The sequence below is a fragment of the Pseudopodoces humilis genome, chromosome 8 (assembly GCF_049639895.1).
Source record: "Pseudopodoces humilis isolate 2021_Gansu_Grassland_sample_001 chromosome 8, ASM4963989v1, whole genome shotgun sequence".
Classification (NCBI taxonomy): Eukaryota; Metazoa; Chordata; class Aves; order Passeriformes; family Paridae; genus Pseudopodoces; species Pseudopodoces humilis.
The window spans coordinates 12,142,611-12,161,065 of record NC_142207.1 but is presented as its reverse complement, the minus strand read 5'-3'; the positions used below and the strand labels follow the sequence as shown (position 1 = coordinate 12,161,065).

At 35.0% G+C, this 18,455-nt stretch overlaps 1 protein-coding gene across 5 annotated transcripts in view; it reads left to right on the top strand.

Moving 5' to 3' along the window:
• PTPN4 (protein tyrosine phosphatase non-receptor type 4) overlaps positions 1 to 18,455 on the top strand; it is a 111,578-nt gene that overhangs the window by 77,424 nt on the left and 15,699 nt on the right. For all 5 annotated transcript variants that reach the window (XR_015773065.1, XM_014249392.2, XM_088058643.1 and 2 more), the window contains exons 14-22: positions 3,723 to 3,857; positions 5,083 to 5,241; positions 9,668 to 9,827; positions 12,676 to 12,759; positions 12,845 to 12,901; positions 14,208 to 14,364; positions 15,899 to 16,065; positions 17,529 to 17,619; positions 17,707 to 17,768. Coding sequence is in view for 4 of the 5 variants with exons in the window: in XM_014249392.2 (XP_014104867.1) it covers positions 3,723 to 3,857; positions 5,083 to 5,241; positions 9,668 to 9,827; positions 12,676 to 12,759; positions 12,845 to 12,901; positions 14,208 to 14,364; positions 15,899 to 16,065; positions 17,529 to 17,619; positions 17,707 to 17,768 (1,072 nt within the window). In the remaining variant the exon portion in view is untranslated. The remainder of the gene's footprint in view (positions 1 to 3,722; positions 3,858 to 5,082; positions 5,242 to 9,667; positions 9,828 to 12,675; positions 12,760 to 12,844; positions 12,902 to 14,207; positions 14,365 to 15,898; positions 16,066 to 17,528; positions 17,620 to 17,706; positions 17,769 to 18,455) is intronic.

Here is an 18,455-nt window from a genome sequence, read left to right as displayed (position 1 = left end):
CAATCTTGCTTCAACTATGCAATTATTCAGGTCAATTAAATAATTTCTTAGGTGTTTTAAATTGCCTATGTCATTTGTGTGATGTACATTGCAGATTTGTGTGTAGTTTAAATCTCTTGGTCTGCAGCAGTATTTGTCAGTTTTGCTGAGAAATGCATTCCCTGTACTCCTTATCAAAATACAAAGCAAGGCTGTGGCTTCAGGTTATATTTCTTTTTGGGACAGAAGCTACTTTTTAAATTCCTACCTGTAGTCCCAAGCAACACTTGTTCTTTCCCAGCTTCTGCAAGATTTTAGCCCTTCAGCTGTGGGATGCCAAACAAATTCTGTCTTCAAAGACAGAACTTCTGTACTGTAGCTGAGCTAAGACAATGTTACGGGTTTTTTTTAGTTGCGTTTTGTGATTTGATCCCTGCTACTCAGTTTTGGGTGTTTGGGTGGGGTTTTTTTTGTATTTGCTGTAACATTGCAGCTTATAAGACTTGGGGGCAGGTAAAGTTTTCAGTTTCTGTTGCTAGTCAAATAGATGGGAGCGCTTCCAACTTTCTAAGGAATGTCTCTGCAGGTCCACCAAAATCAAATCTGAAAACTTATTCTGTTAACTGTCAGTGTTCTGTAGAAGCATCCAGGCTGAGCAGATAGAGGTGGAATTTAGAATTTCAAAATTTCAAAGTTTTAACCATCTTAGTTCCCTTCTGCCATGTCCTCAGCTGCACTCTGCCATGAGAAAATTATTTTAATATTGTTAGAAGCCAGAGACAGAGGACAAATTTCACAACAAATCTTAAATGTTAATTAAATAAAATAACTTATTGTTAGATTTAGAAGTGTTGACAGGAGAACTAAAATCAAAAAGCCACAGCACTAAGAAGTTCAGTTCTGCAATGTGGTAATTTTTTCTTTGAAATTTCTGCAAAGACAGGAAATTGGGGCAACAAACATGAGTGGGTGGGGACTCTGAGGTTAGAGCTGTTAATAAAATAATTGAGACGAAGCTTTGGTGATAAACACTGCAGCTGTTTATCATGGTGATAAGGTACTACTTCTGAAAGATCAGACCCTATCCACAGTAAAAGGTGAGTGTTTTCTTGACATCGGATGTTTTCATAGGGAAGAAGGTGATGCTTTGCTCATTTTAGAGTTATATTCCTTTGTTGTATAGCTTGAGGAAGTTTACATAAACACAGTTACAGACTGTGAGTTAAGATACAAAGCAGAGGGGGTTTTTGAAGCAGTCAAAATATAATTTTTTGGAAAAACTTGGATATTTTTCCCCACTCTATATGCTTCTGTGTCTCTCTTTGTAATTTATCTAGTCTCACATAGGCAAGGATGGTGCACTTCTACTGTTGCATGTTAAATAAAGTCCCCCCCTCCAACCGTCCTACGTTCCATTTGTTGCTTCTTCACTGAAGGTAAATGAGGTTCAGAAGTTGCCTTTACATGTCTGTCAGCAAATACTGTATCTGCAGTCCTGTATTTACCTAATTCAGCATTGGTTATGTTATGTTGGTCTGCATTTTTCCCTCAGACTGTTCTTCCATTGGTAGTAGAATTCACCTCTTGGCGGAGCTGGCTGTTAGTGCTCATCTGCTAGCTGCAAACAGATGATTGGGTGTCAGCAGGGTCCAGCTGATCAGAGCCCTGATCAGCTGGACCCTGATCAATACCAGAATAACAAAAGGCAGAATAACAAAACTTTAGTTAGACATGGATTTCAGTTCTGCTATTTCAGTTTCATATTATTTTATATTTCATATTGTATTTCAGTTTTGTTCAGAACTGCTCATATTTACATATTTGTGAAGAAAGATGCCCAAGTGGTTTGAGTTGCTCACATTTAAAGCAGATTACAGGAATTGGAATTTTGGTTTCATTGATCTGACAACAAACTAATTATTTTTCAAATTAAATTAATACTCCTTAAATCTGATGAAGCATGCTAGGAAACTGGATGTGCTTCTCCTGAGGAATTAATTAATATTTTCCCTCTTTTCAAATATCAGTGTACTATTAGATTTTTCCCCCAGGTGGAATAACACCCGAAACAGTATTATTTGGAAAAGCCCATCTGGTTTAACTGTCTGAAATTTGTCAGCTGTTACTCAGTAAGACTTTAGAGCAACAAAGCAGAATGCAATACGTGTTTAGAACTGCTTAGTGGGGTAAAAATAAAAATAAACCCTCTGCAAGCATACCACCACTCCATTAGTATCAAACGATGTTGACATCTTACTCATTTCTGTATGTGAAGCTTATTCAATATAATGTTTGGTTGTTTTTTGTTGTTGACTTTTTTGATAGTGTTAAGGTGGTGACTTGCACTGAGTTTTATGTTCTCTGAGAAGCAAAAATGCATTTGTAACCAAGTTTCACATTTTCAGAGGATGTAGTTTGTGTGTGGGTAATTCCTTAATTTCTTGAAGTTCCTTCTTTCTGGAGTTGCTCTTTCAGTAAACCAGCAATAATGATGATGATAAAGAACAGTTACCATGTGTCACAAGGACAGTGAAGGCAGAAATTATTTTTTGATGTGAGTGTATGGAGCTGTACTACTCATACAATAATATGTTGTCACCACATTGTGTAAAGCTGGAGAATTTAATAATAGAATATGGAGGCAAATAGAAATTAAATTATCATGTCACAAAAGATTGAAATATCACTGGAAGTAGAGAGGGTTTGGGTAATGTTCAAGGAGAAATCTGAACTGTGTAGCACCATCAAAGCAGTAGAAGTAAAAACCCAGTAACACAAAATATACAAGACATGTACAGATTGTTTGTTTAAAAGTATTTTTATTGTTAGCTGAAGAATTTTCAGTTGAAAACAACAAACTATGAAAGTCTGGGTATGTTTAGTTGTAGGATGGCTGAACTATCCAATGCAAGGCTAGGAAAAAAGCAGCCACAGATGATTCATTTGATGCTTTCCAATATAAAAGGAAAATGTAGTATTTCATAAGAGATTACAGGTATAGTTTCATTTGTGGTAAAAAAATAAGTGAAAGAAAGAGATTGTAGGCATCCTGGAGTGACTGGAGAATGGCATTCTGTTACCCACCAAGAAGTTTAAATAATTAAATAATATTATTGCATCTGCCTGACAAGTGACAAAGCAGGTTCTGGGAAAAAGCATGTCATCTAGATGGAAATTCCTGATGTCTAAACAAAATTTTGTAACACTGTTGCCATGTTGTTGATTACCTCGCTTTCAGTTCTTGAAAGTATTTGGGAGTTTTTTGTCCTGATGTTTTCATTGAGGTGGCCAAACAGTTGTGTTACTTAGAGGGGTTTTTTTTGCTTGTTTATTTGTTTTGTTTTGTTCTACATTTTTCAAGTTCAGATCTCCCAGTGATTATGCTGTTTTGAGTCAGACTGTGTTTGAGGCATTACAAGTTCAGTGAGTTCACATTCTGTCTTACCTGTCTCCCTCACAGCCAACAGTAGTTTATTACTATTTCAATTGCATTCTTTTCAAAGTACAGTAAATGAAATACTATGGAGTAGATGGAGAAAATTCAGAACTGCCCAGTAAATGAAATACAGTAGATGGAGAAAATTCAGAACTGCCCATGTAAATACAGCTTTGCATTATTACTTCTTTCTTACATATCATTTGGTTTCCTATGATAGAACATCAGTTCCATTGTGGTGAGTTTGATGTAATTTTGTTCTTACATCATACAGTTTTTGGTTAGACATTTTACTTTCTTCTTCTAGATCCCCCAGTAAACCCTTGGCACGGAAGGTAATGAGTGGGATGGATTGGGAAGTAGTGAGTAGGAACTCACTGTCTGATGATAGGTTGGAAACCCAGAGCCTCCCATCACGGTCTCCACCTGGAACACCAAATCAGTGAGTAGCATCAAATCTTCCCTCCTTACAAGTGACTCTATACCTCTAATGTGAGTGACCTACTTGTGTAATAATAGGATTAATGTGTTACATACACAAATAGCTTCAAAAAATCTGTGCCAAATGATTCTCTGTGATACGTAGCTTCAGATTCAAAGAAAGTTTCTAGGGGTGAGTTTTAGGTACTTCTCACTTGACCTATGTAAAGTGTAGAATGTATCACACTGCCCTCAATTTAAGCGTTTGAGTTTTCTCAAACACAGTTAAAACTAAGTTATTAATTTGGTTAAAAAAAACAAAGACCCCAATGATAAAATCTGTGTGATATTTTAAAAAATAATTTATTTTGTTTAATATTATATTTTAAAACATTGAGGAAAATTACTTAGTTGGAAATCCTTGCAGATTTATTCCTCTCAATTTTTCTGGCTTTACTTTGTGTTCACTCTTTTCACATGATAGAGCCTTCTGTTTTAAGTTAGTGAAAAAAAATTCCAGATTTCTTTTGGAAGGTGACCAGTTTTCTCAGTGTGCTGAATCTTGCTTAAGAATCAGTATTGCTCAATTTTGTATTACATAAACAACAAGATTTTAAGATTCTGCAGCATATTATTCACAAGATTAATGTTGTAAATACCTGTAGCATTTAAAAATTACTGAAAAATTGTGTAATAATGATGCTTAAAGCATAACAAAATTAATCATACATGTTTAAAAGGATTTTATTATTGCCGTGCTAGTTTTCAAATGGAAAAATACTGGATTCCAGAAATGATAAGACTTTCAATGCAAAGCTTATGATTCTTCTAGGCAAAGATGCAGTGGATAAATTGTTCATCTTGATGAATTTAGGTTAACTTCTGCCATGGACAGGGTCAGGATTTGTCTTCTTAGGAATCCCTTTTCTTGCTGACTTGGCTGTCAGCTTGTTCATTGGACCATAATGGTTTCAGGCGTCTTTAACTAAAAGTAAATAATTTTTTTAAATAGCCCTTAGTGTTTATTAAAATAATTTTTGAACACTTAAAAAAAATTAAATACATATTCATCTGGCAACATAATTGTGTCAGTGATTTTTGGAATTTTAATAAAAATACATGTATGAACATGTGCTTACACTGAGGGGAAATAATCTTTTTAGCATCCCGTTTTAGTGGGTGGTGTCAGAAATTTAGATTAACAATGATATTCTTGTCACATTGCACCACTCTGCTTTTCTTCTTAGTCGCAACTCTGCATTCACTCAAGAAGGAGCCCGGTTACGACCCTCTTCAGTTGGACATTTAGTGGATCATGTGGTTCACACCTCTCCAAGTGAAGTATTTGTAAATCACAGATCTCCATCCTCCACCCAGGCCAACAGCATCATACTGGAATCATCCCCGTAAGTTCTGCTCTTACCACGCCACTGTAGCATGCAGGGCTTCTGAAGTGAAGTCAGAAATCTTGGCCTTGAAGAATTTATTGTTAAATGTGGGGTCAGGGAGAGCCAGGCAATCTAATAAAAGGGGGGCTGTTATTTAGGGAGTATTAGTGTAGGTCTTATTGTGAGAAAGAGCTTGATACAGAAGTGAAGACCTGTGTCTGACGTATTCCAGGTTCAGGATTGCAATCCCCACCAACCCAAGCTGTGGGTTTGCTGTAATGTGACCATCAGTGTCTGGATGTAGAACCAAAAGTTGGGTTTTTGATAGAACTGAAGAATGGTTTTAATTCCCACAAGTTTGGAAATGTTGATTTTTGTCAAGGCACAGAACTGAGTTTACTACATAGCCAAAAGACCTTTTTGGCACCCCTGCATTTGGACATTGCTAGTGTATTTGGTATGTTGTTACAGAGTTTATTTTTTTTAAGGTGACGCTGTCAGGCCTTTTTTTTTTTTTTTTCCCTAATTATGTTGAATATTCTATATACTGCAAGCTTACTTACTATAAGATACAATGGGCATAATTAAATCTATTGTTGTGTATTGGGTCCAGAAGGAAGACAAACAAAAAAACCTGTTGAGTTATTCAAAGATACTGAAATACTCAATAAATTGTGTTCAGAGTACAGATTAATTGGGAAAAATATTGCAATATATACCGTTTTATCACCGCCACTGTACCCTCTTAGTGTAGCTGTACATGTAATGCCAAATATGCCCTCATAATTTTATATAATAATCCCTGTTAGCAGGGAAATTGTGCAAACAGTTTCAAAACCAATTGAGAACTGTAAAGCAGAACATACCTAATTACATGTTTATAAACAAATGGTATGTCTCAGGAAAAATTACTCTGGGAAGCTGTTTAAATACAGTTTTAAAACCTGGCTTAGACTGACTGTACTTTCAGTTTTAACAACTATATGTAATTTTTAGGAGGGAAATAAAATACAAAACTTTTAAGGTTTTATAAAATAGCAGATGATGCTTTTTACAATAGGCTACAGTAGTTTAAGTTTGACCCTCAGTTACTTAACTTTCAGGGTTATGTAATAGTAATTTGACCTAGTCATGTAAATTCTCCTTTTTTTGGTGGACTTTTTAACATATTCATATGTCCAAGGACTCTCAGAACTGGAACAGTCATGAATCTCTTCTCATATTAGAGTTTTGTTGTCCGAAGGCCACATAGGGTCAGGTTCCTTCTGTTCTAAGACTTCCAACTGAAGTCAGTTATGAGAAACCCTTACTGAATGATACAGTGAAAAAAGCACAATTTCTAAATACACTCTTTTATTTCTATGCCTTTACTTGAAGTACAAGAGTTCCTGAGTGTTCTTAGGATTTGTTTATTTAGTATGTGATTTCTTGAGTAAGTCACCATAGAAATGAGTCTTAGAAAGAAAGGAAGTGGTTTTGTACAACTCCAGCTGTTCTTTTTCATGTATTTGCACTTTTTATGCCCAAGCAGAAAAAGTATTGCACTTCCATCACTAATTGTTATGGGTTGAGTTTATAGTTTTTTTCCCTCTTGTTGGAAGCTTAAAACTAAAATGTAATATCCCACTATAGATCTCTTGTATAAGATACTTTTAAGAATGAGATCGTTGACTTTCAAGAATATGTGAACCCCATCAAGGTCTTTTGAAGATTTAAGGTGATGTTATTGATTGAAGTTTTGCCATTTATGAAGGAAAATAGTAGACATGAAGTTCATATTAGCTATGTACTTTTAAACTATAGTGTTCTACAGTCCAAAAAGCTATTTCTTAGCCAATTTGACCTTTCTGACTGAAAAGATTTGCGTAGTCCATGTGCTAATTCGTCAGAAACTTGTATTTATTGATCAGATTTATATGTGTGAAAAAGAGGGGCTAACCTGACTGGCAATAACTTTAGTGATTTTTTTTGAGTTTGGAATCAACATAGCAAAAGAAATTAATAGTCTCCATGCAGTTCAGAAGGATATTATAGCTTAGCTGATATAACCTTTAATTGAACATCTTTTCTCCATCTGCGTATCCTATTCAACACTAAATTGAGAGATAGTGCTTGTAGTTCCCTGAGGTAGTTATAACCTCAAATTCCAAGAGCACGTGATAAGTGCTTAGTTTAATAAATTTATGGGGGTGTGTATGGAACTTTTGCTAAATATATTTATAAGATCAGACCGGATATCTGTAACAAAAATACCCAAAGCTCCAGTGCCAGGGTCTGTGTGTTATTTTATTATTATGTAAATTGCTGAATTCAGTAACAGAGAGCTGCTTTGCCTGCAAAATAGGCTGCTTTCACTGCCATTGTCTGAGCATTCATAAGGAAATTCAAAGCTGACTGGGCAAATATAAAGCAGTGAAGTTTATGCCCAAGGCTTGATTGTTAGTTCTCACAATTCATTATGTTAATATATTACAGTACTTGCATTGCTGCTTGTAAAATGCTCATTTAAGTAACTTTTTAAATCTTTTCTATAAGTTTGTGTATTCGGTAGGAATTTATTTGTGTTTGTTGACGTGTATGTACAGACATCTAGTCAAACATAAGATCCATCTTCTGCTTTTATCAGAATAACTTCTTTTGTGTTTTTATTCATGTTTTCTGTTCCTTTTTTTCTTCGGTTTAAAACTCTCAGGAGTAATTGTTTTCAGGAAAATACATAACTTAAAAGACTGAGTAATCTGTGCTGGCCAGACTTGAATGAATGCATAGGCAGTTAAAAATCTCTGGGTGACCTTTGTAAGCTTATGTCTAAATAGTTTATAGCTGCCTTGCAGATTTGTTTTGCAAATGTTGACAATCATCATATTTTTCTCTCCACAAAAATGAATTTAGAAAAGCTGCTTATCTTGAAAAATGAAATGTGCTCTTTTTTCTGTTACTTGCACTGAGAAGTGTTAAGAAATACTATTTTTCTTCCCAACTGTGTTTTGAACATGAGGTTCTTCAGACATCAGACTGAATAATTAGTACTTTTTTTTTTCTTTTAACACTTCATGAAAAAAATATTTTCTGAAAGTTGAAATAAAGCAGAAAAATAGAGAAAAATATTGTTGGGATCTTTTTGAATGTGCTGTTTTCTTGCATACACTGACAAAAATGTTACCAGTTTTGTTTTCTAAGAATATTGACTAATTTTTTTAGAACTGAAGCAGAAAATGTTTGGCATTTCAAAGTGAAGTGTTCTATTTCCCAGTTTTCATGCTTTTTGAAAGAGACTCATCCTTTTTTTTTTTTAAATCAGAATACTCAGACTTTTTTATTTTTGAACATGTATCCGGGAACTGCCTTTCTTGAATTGCCCAGAGACATATTTTATGGTATGGAGTTTGATGTGCGCCTTAGGTTTTCAGATTTGCTGTAGCTTGAAACCTTGTGCAGTCTTATATTGAGAGTCTTGCCCTGCTACCAGTTCACTGAGGTGAGACTACTGAATACACTAGAACTGCTCACATGTGATTTGGAGGGAGTTATGTGATGAGTTACCACTACAGCTTGCTGATAACAAAAGGAGCAGTGTCCTGCTTTTGCCTCTGGGAGTGTCCAGCCCTGAGATAAAACAGAGGACCCAGGCTTGTCCAAAAATATTTTTGGTTGCTTGGTGTAAGCTGCCTTAGTCAAGGGAGGAGCACCAGTTCTTCAAGGAAGAAGCGAGGGATGTGGGTGAAAGAACAGACACCCCTGTTTTTGATAGTAGCATTCTGTTTAGATTTAGCTATAACCCGTAAGCTCATTTTTGATGGTTTATGGATCTGGTATCGGTGGGCTGTTGTCTGAAAAGCTAAATGACTTAATAGCGCCTTATAGTGGGGAGCCTGTGGAGGATGACATATCCTGCTGGTATTTAGAAACTGGCATTCAAACCAAGTTAATGGGAACTGTGAGCTCACTGCCCTTTTGAGCCTTTCCAAATGCTTTTTTTATTTCTTAAATATGAATCCATATAATGAAAGATGAATCATATATTTATGTAATACAAATTACACAGTTAAGCTTTTATTCCAAGAGGACTAACAAAAGGAAATTCTCCATATTATACAAAAACACAGAGAGCATTTTTATTAATCTAGAATGGAGTGCTTGCAGATCAGAAGTAGTGGGTTAAGCATGCTAAAACGATTTTATAAAAGGTCATAGGTAAAAGATGAACTTGCTGTTTGTGTGTACAGTTACTTGTCAAGAAAAATTCTGCAACAGGTGCAAACATAGGCTGCCAATATATTCTACTGCAGTACATTTTTGAGGTTCTGAAAATACAGAGATACAGAGAGATGCTAATCTCTCAAACTCTTGAGTTTCTTCTAACATTTTCAGTTTATTTGCATCCCTGGAAGATCTGTCAATATCTCGTGATTGTTCCACTTCGTACTTCTGTTTTGGTATTTAGATCTCAAGAGACTCCTATGGATGGGCAGCCTCCAGCATTACCACCCAAACAATTTAAAAAGAACAGTTGGAACCAAATTCATCATTCACACTCACAGCAAGAACTGGATAACCATATTAATGAAACATTTGATGTTCCTGCATCACCTGAAAAATCCACTGTAAGTTTTTATCAGAATTATGGTCCTATTTTACATGAGCTTGGTTCTGAAGCTTTTCAGAGCTGCTGTGTTTGTGCGTTACCTTGCAACATTTCTGTTATCTGTGCTGTCCCTTCACTGGCTCCTGTTGGTTTTGCTTCAGCTGCTGGGTAGCGCTTTGTCGGTTGACAACAAATCACTACATTGGGATGGTTATGCAAACATTTTGAGCATTAGCTTTTCAGCACATGCAGAAATTTCTACCTGACCTCCTCTTTGAGCAGTCATTTGCCATCAGTTTTAAAGAAGACATTGCAGGTGTTTAATCTAGCTTTAGCTAAAAAGCTAAACCTGAAAATGCTTACCAGCTTCTAGAGTGGTTTTATCAGGAGAAGATTCTTGAGTCTTTGGTTGCATTTGTCATCAGAATTTTCAAGGAAGAGACTTTCAAGAGGCCTCTGACAGCAAATAAAAAAATGAGCAAAAGTTTTTTCCATAATCTAGAATGTGTGAGATGAGTAACACAGTCAGTTGATTGTCTGACTGAGAGATCTCCCTGATAATTTTTGTGATTTTTGTCCTTCCAGAAGTTTTCCATTGGTTCTAGATTTTATACTGATGTGAACATTATAGAAACAAGAAACATGTTGCAGGATGGGAAAACATCCAGATGTAGCAAACACTGTGTAAACAGTGTTATCAACCTCAAGCATTCAAAATTGAGTCACCTCCCCAAACTGATATTTAGAAATGTCTTAGTTTATTTTTTTTACATAAAAATATGGTTCTCTCTGGCTTTATAACCAAGTTAACCTGTTACCAAAGATTCCCAGAAAATCCCTGTTTAATTTCATAGTTGGGGTCTTAATGAAAGACTCAAAAGTGGGTTTTAAAATTTTGAGTGTTTTGGGAAAGTTGTAAAATTTTTTGTTTTAATTAAATAGTGAAACAGAATCTGTAACAGCTTTGTCTTCAGCTGGTGCTTACCTGAGTCACATTGAAGTACTGTTCTGTTTTGAAAGATACCGTTATTTTGGTCATCAATTTTTTCTGCCCTGTATTCCATTCTCTTTACCAAATTGACAAAAATAACTTTCACTCGCTTTTTTAACTCCTTTAGTTCTGCAAAACCAACACAGCTGCGTGAATGAGATGGTTTTTTCTCTGCACATTGTCAGTGTGATTGTTTGCTGTGCTCCAGTGGAACACATTTATGCAGTCTCGCTGAAGGCAGTGCACTGTTGTGATTTAACATCTAATTTGGTCTGCTGCTGACTTTTTATTTTGAGGATTGCAGAAGAAGGAACATAGCATGACTGAAATTTTTGGAACGTTGTTTTGTTTCAAAATTGCTTTTCTGACCAGAATTCATGTTCCTGCACCACTAAAGTCTTCTGCTGTTCCATCTCAAGTATTTTAAAGAAAACCCCTCACCATTTTGACTTCGTAGAGCTATTGAACTTCCTTTGTTTGTTGCATATATGGAGAGTGTGTGTAGAAAGGTAGTGTGACACATATGGGAATGACAACTTTTTATTCCATCTGCAGTCCCTAAGTATCTAGTCTGAAAATGTCAGAAGTACTTGAAAACAGGTGTGGTCAAAGTCCCTTCGGTCAAATACATTAATGATGGCATACAGTGCTCTCTGCACATTTTGCTTTATAAACTTCTGCTCAAAATAGCATCTTAAAGCAGGAAATTAGCATTTCCTTTCTGTCTGGGAAATGCAGTGGCACAAAAGCTGCCAAACACTGCCAGTGAGCACTTGGTTGATGTTCATTCTGCCTGATCTCCCACACCAGTGAGCATAGGCTGAAATGATTGACATATGATTAGGCTTCCTAAGACCCTTCCTTTTCATTAACATTTCTTGTGTCATTGCTTTCCCAAATTTCACTTTTTCATTACTATGAATGCAATTAGCAAATTTTATTTTAACCAAGAACAGAAGACACCTGCAACTGAGTTAACTTCTAATGAGCCAAGTTCTGCAGATTTCTTTAACCTAGTGAAACTCCATGTTCTGAACTTTCTAACATATACAAATATTTGCTTTTCTAAGTTGTTTTTTATTTTTCTGAATATCTTCTGCTCTGCTGTAACAGTAACATTGAAAACTTCTTTGAAATACATTTCTTTATTACTTTGCATCCTCTCTAGAAGAACTATAGAAATACTAGCTAATGTTCAGTCTGTGAAATAAATATAGACAGGAACCAACTAAAAATCACTTCAGTGGCACTAAGTTGGTATTTTTCAGATTAAAAAGGTAGCTAGTATTTCTCAGGTTATTGGCATTTCCTTTATCAGTGTTTTTGTCATCCAAATAAAACCAAGAAAAAAGCAGCTAAAATTTTCAGAGTTGAATCAGTGCAGAGCATATGTCACACCTCATACTCTGCTAGACTGGAAATGGAGTAAGGGGCTGGGAACCAGGATTTCCTTGCTTACTGCTGGCATATTGCTAATTAATAGCAACAAAAGGATGCCTTCAATTATCGTCCTTTTCATTGCATTACATTCTTACTGCAGCTCTTCACTGTGGTCTTAATTAAAATGAATTTAAGAAATTTCCATTTAGTAAGCTGTTTTTATTAGAGTTTTGATGTCAGTTAGTTTTTTCTAATATTCTTTGTTACTTTGAGCATGCTTTGACAGAACAGAACTTTAACTTAGTTATGTCCAAGACTCTTAAGTGTGTAATTTTTCTCTTTTATAAAAACCCAAGATATTTGTGTTCTTGATATTCTCTCAAGTGTCCAGGAGCAATTATGTGATAAGGAGACTGCAGAATTATTAGATACAATAGCCTCAAAATCTAACTGTGAACAAAATATATACTAATATAATATAACTTTTCTCTATTAGCCCAATGGTGGTGTCCCTCATGACAATCTTGTTATGATCAGAATGAAACCAGACGAAAATGGAAGGTTTGGCTTCAATGTAAAGGTAACATTACTTCTATTCCTTTTATGTTTACCAAGGTTATTTTCTGACATTTAGGATTTCTTACTAATTTACTTTGTTTTTAAAGGGTGGATATGATCAGAAGATGCCGGTAATAGTGTCCAGGGTAGCTCCAGGAACACCTGTAAGTTATCAAAAAAACAGACTTGGTAGCAATACTGTGTATCTTGGAGGATGTAATGAAAATTATAAATTATTTCATAGCTGACTATAAAAATTAGTTTTCTCTATAACATTATCAGAACAAAGCAAGTTACGTGCAGTAAGAATTTGATGGGGCTGTATAGCATATTTTTTTAAGTTCTTCAATCCCCAAAAGTATTTTTTCCTACTGAAACAAAGTTTAATTTCTGAAAATTACAGGCCATTACAGATGCTCAGTATGCACTGGTACTTGAGCTGTGCCATCCTAAAAATACTTTTACTTTATTGCTTTTTTTAGATATAGACATTCAGTAATTTCACATAAATTACATATTGAAAGAGTGTTAAAAATAACTAAAATAGCAAATGTCTTACTTTAGTGACAGATGTAGCTGAGTAAAGCCAAGCAGTAGATTAAAACCAGACATTATGAATCATTCATCAGGTCTGATTGTGTGTTGTTACTGATGTTTAGTGACTATAAGATTGTCTCCAAACTAGGCACAATATTTGTGAATTTATTGTCAGAAATACTGACCTGGTATTCAGGTGACTGGAGTCAGCTCTGTTGATGCCTGTTAGAGTGGAGTTAACCATTTCTTTTTACTTTTTTTTTGTTTGGTTTTTTTTTACTCTTTGAAAGTATTGAAATGTTTGCCAAAATCATTGTTCTCCTGAAATGCTTAATAACATGTATAATAATTGGTTTTAAACATTCACTCTGTAGGGAGAAGATAGCTGGTGATGGCTTGTGCTCTCTCTTTTCTGCAATGATGTTTAGACTGTCATTATAATAACAATTTTTATCACCTGATTCCTCTCTCTGGGATTACTGGGAGTTGTGCATTGTTTTTTGCCATTACCATTGCAATATTTCAGACCTGAAGCATTTAAGCCCGTGAAATTGATTTGAACACAGTTTTGCCATGTTTCTCCCCTCCCTTCAAAGATAAAAACATCCTGCTTTTTAATTGCCTATATAAAAGGTGATTCAAACAGATGAGTTTTCTGCATCAGCTGAGGGGTAGAGTAACAGCTGCTGAAAGACATGTTACAGTGCCAGTCACCTCCCAGCTGCACATGGGAATGGCACTGCCTGTGTATTGTGTAACACTTGGATTTATCACTTGAATGCAGTGCAGCACACAAAGCAATGGGGCTGTTAGGATTTGAGAGCCTTAATATAGTTAGTTTAAGGTAAAGTTTAAGTTGAAGTTATTTTAAGGTAAGAAATCGGTAATGGCTTGTGTTACAGATGACTTTGTGTTTTTCCCTGAACCTTGCAGGCTGATCTGTGTGTCCCTCGTTTGAATGAAGGGGACCAGGTTGTACTGATTAACGGCAGAGATATAGCAGAGCATACCCATGACCAAGTTGTAATGTTTATTAAAGCTAGCTGTGAGAGACACTCAGGGGAACTTGTGCTCCTAGTTCGACCCAATGGTGAGTGGCTTGTACATCATAATTAAAAATAAAAATCCACACCCTGCTTTCATTATCTAACCTCCATTTAGTGTCCTAGGATGGAATGTTTAACCTGTAAGAAATAACTCCCTTCCCTGAAAAGGAATTGTGACAACACAGTGTATTGACCCAATAATCTAAGGAGTTATGTATAACTAAGTTTTGAAAGCTAATAAAAAAGTCAGATATCAAGTATTTCTAACAGAGAGCTAATTTAAATTTTTTTCTCACTCTCGTTGATAAAAATGTCCAGAAAGCCATATAGATATTGAATATATTTCATAAGGTTATTGTTATTCCCTTCAGGAAAATTTAAACCAAACACAAACAAAAAACCCCTCACCAAATATTCAGTGTTTGGGTGACTTTGGAGGTCAGTATATACAAAATCCTTCCATACATTTTTAAAACAATCCAAAACCACTGGTAACATTTCTGCTTGAGAAGTTTTAGTAGAAGTAGTAGTTTTTAGTAGAAGTGCTAAAATGCAGTGTAAATAAAAGCTTATGCAATGTGTTCACAAAATACACTGTTGGATAATAGCCAGCAGATGGGCACTGGATTTAATTCTGCAGCACTTCCTAACTACAGTAGAGTTGGAGAGGAAAAAGCAAAATTAAAAATATTGCTGCTTAATTGGAATAATTGAAATTCCTTTTGCAGAGTAACTCATCCACCTCATAAAATTTTTTCCCTTATTCACTAATTTGCACTTCCCACTTACATATGCTGTCATTCTGTGTGTTAAGTTCTCTTGCAGCTTTTGTGTACTTTTTTTTTCAGACAAAATTATAAGCTTTGTTTGCAAATTTTCTAAAAAAACCTAACTTTTCCCTTGTGTGTTGATTGTCTTTGAATTCTGGATGAATACATGTGAGTTGTAGAAGTCAAGAGTTGCCAGTTTCCTTCTTTGTAGTGATGTGATATAATTTATAATTATAATTTATAATTTAAAAACAAGCTTTTGAACAGCATATGTCTGTTATATGTAGCACAGGATGCATATTATTTCTGAGCTTACAGGCAAAGCACACATAGAGCATTGATAGCTTTATAATGCCATGTATTAACTGCAATTTTCTCAGGTGGTCTGCACATCTTGCTCTATTAACTGAAGCCTAAAATGAGTTCTGAGTGAATTGTAAGAAAAATGTAAATGCATCTGTAGTGATATCAGAGGCATGATGTAAGAATCTGAGATTAGAGTGTTATATCAGACAAGACAGGGTATCATGTGAGTTTTGATCAAAATTTTGTGATTTTGACTAAGCTGTCAATGATGGGCTTTCACTTAAAATTACTACTACACCAAAAAAAAAATATTATTGTGGATTATAATGATCAGTAAAGGCTTCCTCTCTTTGCTGATGGGGACTCAATTCAATGTACTAATAAATGTGGATTTTTATACAGGAGAAATGTAGTGGTTTTGCTATTTTAAATAAATTACTTACAGCTAACTTTAGTAAAACAGCATCTTCAGTCAGAGCATTCACACCTTTGTTTGTTCTAGCTGTCTATGATGTTGTGGAAGAGAAGCTGGAGAGCGAGCCTGATTTTCAGTACATCCCTGAGAAATCTCCACTTGATGGTGTCCATCAGGATGATAATGCTCTGAGGGAATCCATGATTCAGTTAGCAGAGGGGCTTATCACTGGAACTGTCTTGGCTCAGTTTGATGTAAGTACTATACTGCCTGGAGCTGGTTCCAGGTCTTTTGGGATAGCAATTATTTTAAACAGAGCAGATTGCAGTTAAATTCCAGTACAGTCGGCCTCCTTTAGCGAAACAATTGTCTTACACTCTCAAAAGGAAAACAACCAAGGAAAAATATCAATCCTGTATTGTATGTCTTAAGAATACCTAATTTTAGCTTTTCATTTTATAAATAGCTTTATTGATTACTTACACTTTCTGTGGTTATCAGGGACATGCTAATAAAATACTTTCATAAAGATGAAGGCTGAAGAATGTCTACCAAAATATGTATTCTGTACTCAGGCCTTCATTCCATACCCAGGTTGCTGTAGAAACTGAGTGACACTGAGCTGTTGACATTCTGTGGGCATTCTCAGTAAGGGAAGGTAAAATAACCAATGGAAAATACTGCCCTAATGTTAAAGGTTAATGTAACTGTGTATTTCGTAAATAGTTGATTTTACTGACATATTTCAGAACAGCACTGCATTTTCTGTGAGGCATTAAGCTGCTGATAGCCATGGTCTTTCTTCAGCACTGACTTGTGCCTTGGTGATATCCATTTTAAATACATAAGAACGAGTGGCTTAAAGCAGGAAACGATAGTCTGCAGAACACAGCAGTGCAAATTCTGTGAACTCACCAAATGGAGACCTAGCATTATACTTTGCAACATATATTTATAAAATATATTTTAATATACTATTCTTTAAGAACTTTGGTAAAATTTCCTTTTATAATTAGAAAGAGTAGGTTTTTTTCTAATTTATTTCAAATTCTGTTTTAATGGAAGTTTTCATTCTCCCTAGCAGGTTCAATGTGTCAAACGTTTTTAAGCTAATTTTTTTGAACCTGCATCATTTCACTGATATTTTTTGTAGCACAAGGGTTGTGGCAATGCATGACTAAGGCATGAAAGGGCAGGAACCTCTCAAAGGCAATTTTGTGCAGGAAAAGTGAAAGGTAACCAGGATTTGTTCTTCAGTTATTGGAATACAGGAGGACATCTGGGAAAAAAACCCAAAAACTCTGACTGAAACAAGTGCAATGTAGGTAGATGCCTATACTCACATACATACATACACAACACAATCTGCTTGCCCCAGATGACCAAGTGGGATGTCACTACCAGTGAATTCATTTACCACTATACAATACTGCTTTTTCTCTGGATCAGTGTTCTAGTGGAAGCTTGAAATTTAATGTTCACTTTGTCTTTAAACAAATTTTGGTTACATTTTGGTCATTTTCAGTGATCCCAGAGCACAACTAAATTTATAGTGCTTTATTTTAAAAGAATTTTCATGTTTTGAAATGTTGAAGGCACTGTTTATTGATCCCTAGTTTATATTCTAAACAGCACCTCTTTTTAGAACTAGTTCTATTTAGGCAAATGATGAATCTATTGCACCTGTTATGTTCTGACCATCAGCTTTGTCTTTTAGCAATTGTATAGGAAAAAGCCTGGAATGACAATGTCTTGTGCCAGATTACCTCAAAACATTTCCAAAAATAGATACAGAGACATTTCGCCTTGTAAGTATTGCTATGTGTGTATATGTGCTCTAAAAGTATTTTACTGTGGTTAGTAAATAAGTAACATAATTCTAAAATTTTTTTCAGATGATGCTACACGGGTTATTTTAAAAAGTAATGAAGATTACATCAATGCAAATTATATAAATGTGAGTAGTATTTTTCAGAAGTGCTTCTGACATTAAGTAGTTCTACAGTTTTTTGATGAAAAATTGATTTAAAAAATCTATTTTTATAGATCTATTTCAGGCTAGAATGGCTACTAATCCTCTAGTCAGATGATTTGAAATTTCCTGTAGATATATTTACTTCCTAATGTTTTGTGGCACATCTTTTCATAAATGTTAAAGTCTAGCCCCACATTTAATGTGAAAAGATGCAAACTGAAGCCAGCCCTCTCCAGAGCAATTAATTTTTCTTTTCTGATTACTTTTCTGACAGTTGTGTTCAACAACAGTAAAGTTTAATTTGGCATCAGTTTCTTTTGCATCTTGTTTTTTTCATTGCTAGTAACAGCAAAATTACAGCTACTTTAATGAAAAAACCCAGATATTAAATTCTGAGATCTGTATTTTAAAAGCTAGTGTCAAAAACCCACAGAGCAAGAAATATTTGCATCTGAATTATTTGCCAACTGCTCTGTTATTTCTTTTTTCAACCATTAATCTTCATTATGGCAACTATATGACTGTCAGTTCGTATGTAAAGTCTATTTGAATCTTTGTAGTAATTTTGCATGTGAAACCCTTAAAGAATTTTTATCTGTGCAAATTCATGTTTGCTAGCCTTAAGAAATAGAATTAATGTCATGGATGCTTTTTTAAAAATTAATTACT